The 7,031-nt window shown below is 48.0% G+C and overlaps 1 protein-coding gene across 1 annotated transcript in view; it reads right to left on the reverse strand.

Annotated features, from left to right (window-relative positions):
- Positions 1 to 507, reverse strand: part of IFNGR2 (interferon gamma receptor 2) — a gene marked incomplete at its 5' end in the record, with an annotated part of 24,939 nt that extends 24,432 nt beyond the window's left edge. The window contains one exon of the mRNA XM_019626947.1: positions 330 to 507. Within this exon, the coding sequence (XP_019482492.1) occupies positions 330 to 507 (178 nt within the window). The remainder of the gene's footprint in view (positions 1 to 329) is intronic.
- Positions 508 to 7,031: the final 6,524 nt, after the last annotated feature.

Raw genomic sequence — 7,031 nt, forward strand, 5'->3', positions numbered from 1 at the left:
CCCGCAGCTCCCGGCCCGCCGCCCGGGACTTTCCCGGCTTCTCCAGCCGCCTCCCCTGCCGACGCCTCTGGGAACCGCGTCCCGAGCTTGCTCGGTCCGCAGCGCCGAGCGCGGTCCAGGCCCGGCCCCACCGAGGCCCGGCCAGGCCTGGCGCAGAGGAGGGGCGGCGCGGGACCCCCCCCCCTGGACGCCCACCTGCGGGGGGCTTGCGGCGCTTCCGGGGAGCCCTCGCAAGACCCAAAGCCCGGCGGGGGCCTCGCGCCCGGCCTGGAGCCCCCTCCCGCCCCACCCGCTCCTTTCCCGCTGCTCCCTGATATCTGGGGACGCACCATGTAGTTTAAACTTGGGCTTTCTGAAAAGCCTCTGAAGCACACAGGCAGCTTTTAACTCTTTTTGGAAAACAGGTTTGAAGGGTCGAGGTAGAAAGGGCCTAGGTAAAGGGAGGAGTGGGGCTTTGGGGGGTAATGGGGACAGACAATGCAGAGGGAAACGGGAAATGCCCACATTTCACAACGGCCTGCGGGCTTAAACGAGGCTCTGGCCTGTGTGAGGTGCAGGAGGAAGTAACCTCAGGAACTGGGTGGATGGGGGGCGGGGAAGCCCACTCTCGGAGCCTGAGCCTGCGCTGTTGCTACTTTGATGCCCGCTGGAAGGATTTGAGCCTCCTCTGTTCTCCCAAGATGGGCCATAAACCGGACTCAGCACGGAAGGAAGGGGGCAGAAAGGGACGAAGTGAGGGCCACACCAGGAATGAAAGAACAGGGTCATCACAGGGGCCAGTTGGGAGCCTGCTGGGCTGGCTGGCAGCAGCGTATTTGGCAACATACAGCTTTACTTTTGGACTTCTTGCATTTTATTTCCTGTTTGTAAAACTCTTTTGAAATTGGCCACTGTTGTAAATATATGTGATGAAATATCTAGCCCTTACTTGAATGATGCTTTGCGTGCGTTTTTCAAGACATAGAGACATGTTTATATGTTTTAAAAAGCAGGATATAATTCAGAATCCTTGCAAAAACGATGCATGGAAAATGACTGGAGGAAATACTAACATGAACTAGGTAGTGGGATTATGGATGGCAACACATTTTATGCTTTTCCTTTTCCCCTCAATGGACGTATTTTGCTTTTATAATCAGGAAGCAAAGATAACTTGTTGAAGAGAAGGACAAACCTACATCTGTCTGAGCCCAAGCCAGAGAGAGCTTGTGAGGCCTCTCGATGTCAAGTTTTCAAGGCAGTGACAATGACGCCTGTGGTCTTAGAGGGAGAATGGTAACACCCCAGGGGGCTACTTGTTTCTCCCCAGCTGGAGAAGCTTCCAAAGCTCACCTCTGCTAGCACTTAGATGGCTTCAGTTTTCCTTGTAGAAGTCCTTGGCAGAGTCCTAAAAAGGAGCATGCCCATGTTGCTGCTTGGATGGGCATCCTGCTGTCACCTCAAGCACACAATATCCCCAAAGCAAGCAACTGGCCCAACTCCAAAGCAGCTTGCCATGGAAAGGCCAGTTCTTGGTGGTTAGCGTTTTCGTTTCCCTGTTCCTGCCTGGAAGAGATTTGAAGTCCCCTATAGATGACTCAGACGTCCACAGAGATCCTAGATCTAATGAGAACAGGAAGCCAATCTTATTGGTATTTCTTGTGAAAGAAGTCTAGCATCCACTGCCCTTCGTTTGGATGCATCCCCCGCATAGCGTCATGCAATAAATACTTCGATGATTGCATATAACCTTCTACAGCTTCTCCCTTTCGGAGGCAGAATTGCTGTGAAATTACTGAAAGCTTAAATCTCAGGGGCCCTCACTTGCACAACTTCTTTCCTGGCCGTGGAAGGCACTGCCAGCCCTGTGTTCACATGGTCATATGCTTTTGTGAAATCTGCAAGGTAAGAGATTTTTAACCACAGTTGTTCCTGTCTCTTTCCTCCTTGACTTCTCCTTTAACATACTTATGTAGGGCAGTGTTGGTGTGGCTGTGGCATTTTTGAGAAATGTCTTGACATTCTATATCAACAACAAGTTGTGAAGTTAAAAGAAACTTTTCTAAACTATCAAGAATAAACATTTTAATAAATCATTCTAGAGGAAAGACTGCATTAATGTTCTAGCCTTTCTATAGAGCATATTACAAAAGGTGCTCAGATGCAGAGGCAAAGATTACAGTAAAAAAGTATTAGGTACGGACAAATATTTTTCTGGATTTTGCAATGTTAGTGGTATTCAGCGGGTTTTAAAATGTGTAACTTGTGACTTATTTTCTCATTCTAAATAAACACTTAGGGATTTAGTTTTACATTCTTTGTTTTTATTTTTTGTTTGTTTGTTTTGCTGAAAGGGCTCCCACATAGGATACAAACTTCAGCCTTACAAACCCTGAATTGCCCCATCCCTTTCCATTAATTTGCTGCCTTCCGCCCAGTTAATTGTCCCTAAATATTGTCCTCATGCTAATAATCTAGAGGTGCTTCCCCTCAACCCCCTCAGGGGGGTGGATGAGAGGTGGCAAAGAGAAAGCAACATTGGCTGATGGCCAGGGATGCTTCTACATGTGTTCTATCACTCAGTCCTCACCGTTAGGCGGGTTGACTTCCATTTCACAGATGAGGAGACCCAGGCTCAGAAAATTAACTCACTTGCCTTGTGGTGAATTTGTAGTTGTCAATTCAGCTAAGCTATAATAACTGCATTTCCTAGAATTCCCCTTCTTGCACAGTTCCGAGTTTGCATGGGTCAGGAGAGATGTTTTTGCACATATTTGGAAGATAGAAGTCAAGGTGCAGCCATATTCTTTTATGCTTGTGAGGTTGGGGCAGGGCAGGGGACACTGCAGGCCCAACATTGTGGCTTATCTGCTGGCGTCCTGGATGGCAAGGGACCGCAGCCAGGCCCAAGACTGCTCCAGCTCCTGCCAGATCCTCTGCTGCACCTCCCCTGTCTCCTGGGCCAGGTATGTGTTTTGCTCCATGATAATGGGCGCGAGCTTCGCTGCAGGACACCAGGTGCAGTCATCCAAGTTGGAGGCTTGGAGATACTGAGAGACTGATGAGGGCTCCAGCTTGTCCCTGCATCCTCCACGTTTTCTCCTCAGCCTCCTGCCCTGGGAACTTCCGGCTCCTGCCCCAGACACAGGAGCAACTGTCTCACGTAGACTGTAGCCAACTCCCATGATTACCTGAGGTCAAATTCCTAAAACACACACACACGCACGCATGCACACACACACGCACACGCACACACATACACATATTACAGCGCATTGCATCACATCACATCACATCACCTGGTGGTTCTGCTTCTCTGATCAAAACCTGACTGTACCCCCAAATCACACAGCCAATAAGTGGTGGGTGGGCTCCTGGCCAGTCCCATCTAGCTCCAAAGCCCCTCACACCCTTCTCATCTTGCCGTTTCAGTTTCCCCATAGTCGGGCCTGCTGGATTGTACTTCCCGAGGCTCCCCAACAAGGCCCTGCTATTCCATCAGCGAGTCTTTGAAGATGTAGTTCTCTGAAGGTCACGTGCGCGACTTCTCTTCCCACGCTGTCCGACCTGTCCCACCTGAGCTCTGCTCTTCCTTCCTGCACCTGTCACCCTCTTCTCCCTGCTTATAATACTCACAATCTAAATTCTATGTAAAACTCCATCTCTTGCCTGAACTTCCACTTCCTGAGAACTTTGTCACCTTCCCTGATTACCATCTTCTACTGTTTGACGCGTTGATCTATGCTGATACGGAGGCCTCAAAAGTGTAGGTGGGTGAGTGTCCCCAGCGGGTTCAAACAGGGCAGCAAGAGCTCTGAACCCAAAGTAGAACCTTGAGCATTTCTCTGTGGGGCATTTGATTTGTGACTTGGTGTCCTCTGTTCCAAGAAATGCCAGCAGCAAGGTCAGAGGGATTGGCATTTAAGTGAAAGGGCAGATTCACCTCAGGTCTCTGGAGAGTGGGTCCTGTCCTCTCACTACGTCCCTCACAGCCCCTCCTTTCATCTCCCCACAAGTGTTGCATTTCTGCTTCCCCAGTGGGGCCAGCATAAAACCTCATTCCAAAAATGCGTACCCTTTTCTTCTCTACTCCCTCCTAGGAGGGAACCCTTGCAAGAGTAACCATTACAAAACTCTACATTCTGCATTTCATTCCTCCATAAAACAGGGGGTGGATAATATCCTGAAATTTGGAGGAAGAGAGAATAATCAGAGAGAAGAGGAACATTTATTGGTTCTTCTTTTTTTTTTAAAGATTTATTGGGGAATTGGGGAAGGGGTCAGTGTAGGGGAATTGGGGAAGAGGAACATTGTGTTTTTCCAGGACCCATCAGCTCCAAGTCAATTTGTTATCCTTCGATCTTAGTTGTGGAGGGCGCAAGCTCAGCTCTAAGTCCAGTCGCTGCTTTCAATATAGTTGCGGGCGCATGTAGTCCACCATCCCATGTGGGAGTCGAACTGGCAACCTTGTTGTTAAAAGCATGCACTCTCACCAGCTCAGCTCTGGTGCAGCTCACTGGCCCGTGTGGGAATTGAACCGGCGACCCTGTTGCTCAGAGCTTGCGCTCGAACCAACTGCGCCACCTGGTCAGCCCTTATTGGTTCTTTTATCACCTTTAAAAAGAGAACATACGCCTACATTTTAGGTAAACGCCAAAGCTTTGAGCCACCCCTGATGAGTGCCCTGGCAAAGCTCCAGCAACTCCCCGGAAGAGGTGCAGGGCTGCAGGCTGCTGCCACTGGGAACTGGAAGGCAGAGCCCTTGGAACGTCTCAGGGCAGAATTTGTGACTTTAAGCCGCTTGGGTTTTGTAATTCAGAGAAACTCAATCCCTGTTTCCTGGAAAGATTAAGATTCTATCAGTATTCTTTTGTATTTAAATATGCCTTCTGAATCTTGCAGACTTACAGGAAGAACATGGCAGGTTGGAAATGAGTAGATCTGGTTTATGAGCAGACAGGCTCAGGCATGGCGGTGGCTGGTGGCTCCCTAAGTCGGCAAAGTGCAGCTAGGAGGCGTTAGAAGGGACATCTGATGAGTCACTACAAGCACCATCAGCAAACCAAGGAGTTATGCTGCCCTCGCCCTCGCCTAAAAATAGGAACCACTTACTGCGACCCCCCCCCATGTTGTTTATATTGTTCCCTCCATCCTTGTAGCAAGCCTGTGAGATGGGGTAAGGGGCTTTGTATCTTGCTGTCTCACACCGAGCACCTTTTGAATACCCTTGCCACATTTAGGGCATTTTCAGCTTAATGAGTACCCCTCCTTCCAGACAACTCCAGTTTCCAGCCTCCCTTACAGGTTGTGCCAAGCCTTCTGCTACTATGCACCCCATTTGAGCCAAAAATCCCCAAAATTTTACCTCCAAGAACCACCTGGAGTTCCCCTCAGACCCCAATTCTTCAAGAATTTTTCATGAGGGAAATCAGCCCCATATAATAAAAGGAATGTTATGTTACATATCCTAAAACTTAAAAACATATATTATTCTAACTCCCTTTGCAAACATATATATGAATATCCTTTCATATATAATATATTCTTTACCTTGTTTACTGTGATTCCCCTTGTTTTCAAAACATACGTTTGAATCTTTTTTTCCATACATGTTTTCTAATTTGATTTACTGTTACTCTTTGTGTGTGGAAAATATGCACTGGAATGTCTTATCAAATGTGTACTGTAGGTTCATTTACCTGGGAGAACAGGGTCACACGTCCACGTGTGTATGCACACGTGTGTATGCATTTGGAGGGGGGTTATGTTCCCCCAGTTTCATATGTTAAGGTCCTAATCCCATTGTGACGGTATTTGGAGATGGGGCCTTTGGGAGGTAATCAGGGTTAGATGGGGTCACGGAGTTAGTCGCCTTCCTGCAAACCAGGAAGCGCCCCCCAGAACCTGACCATTCTGGCACCTAGATCTTGGACTTCCAGGCTCAGAACTGTGAGAAAAGGAGTGTCTGTTGTTTAAGCTACCCTGCCTGTGGGATTTGTTATGGCAGCCAAGTGGACTAAGATAAGGGGTCTTAATCTCTGGTTACACCGATGTGTGAAAGAGTTCATAAAACAGAGCTGTTGGGAACGGAAGTGAAAAAGTCACCTGGCTTCCATTGGATGGATGCTCGTCTGTCTCATTTCATGGAGATTGTTTGGGAACCGGTAATAGTGACATTTCAAAAAGTCTGTGTTTGCATTGCCACAACGTAACCCCCTGCATGGACTAAGTCTGGGGGAGTTCAGTTCCTGTTTTATAACCACTCAAGACATCGCCAGTCAGCATTTCTGGTGGCAAAATCGCATTACCACACTGAGGGGGTACACTTTCAGCCACAGTTAAAGAAACTTGATATTTGAACTCACCCAGGAAGCCTTCCTGGGGGCAAATGAAGTATTTCTCTGAGGCTCTGAGACAGTTCCAGGGGCCCTCATTCTCTCCATGAAAGACTCCCAGAGGTGTTGGGACTTAGGCTGGGAGCCGTCAGCTCAGAAATGGGAGACCCAGTGGCCCCTCCTGCCAATGTGCCCTGTGGAGGCCTGCCTGGGCCCTTGTTATTGGGGGCTGTATGAGTTTTATGGCTTGAAACCAAAGGTTATGATTTTACAGGTCTAGAGGTCTGAAGTCCAAAATGGGTTGGCAGGACAGTGTTCCTTCTGCAAGCTGTAGAGAAGGAGCTGTTTTCTTGCCTCTTCCAGTTCCTAGAGGCTGCCTGCATTCTGAGAGCTTGTGGGCCCTTCACCTTCAGGCAGCCAGCAGCCCCGTATGTTTAGCTCTCAATCTCTCTCTCCAATCTCTGCTTTTGCCAGCACATTTCCTTTCCATTTTTTAAAAAAAATTGAGATGTAATTAACATATAATATTAACTTTGGGTGTACAATATAATTATTTAATATAGGTATAGAGTATAAAATGATCTCCACAATAAGTCCAGTTAACATCCATCACCGCTCATAGTTACAAATTGTTTTCTTGTGATGGGACCTTTTAAGATTTACTGTCTCAGCAACTTTCAAATGTGCGAGACAGTATTAGTAACTATAGTCACCATG

This window comes from Hipposideros armiger, unplaced genomic scaffold, assembly GCF_001890085.2.
Source record: "Hipposideros armiger isolate ML-2016 unplaced genomic scaffold, ASM189008v1 scaffold_695, whole genome shotgun sequence".
NCBI lineage: Eukaryota > Metazoa > Chordata > Mammalia > Chiroptera > Hipposideridae > Hipposideros > Hipposideros armiger.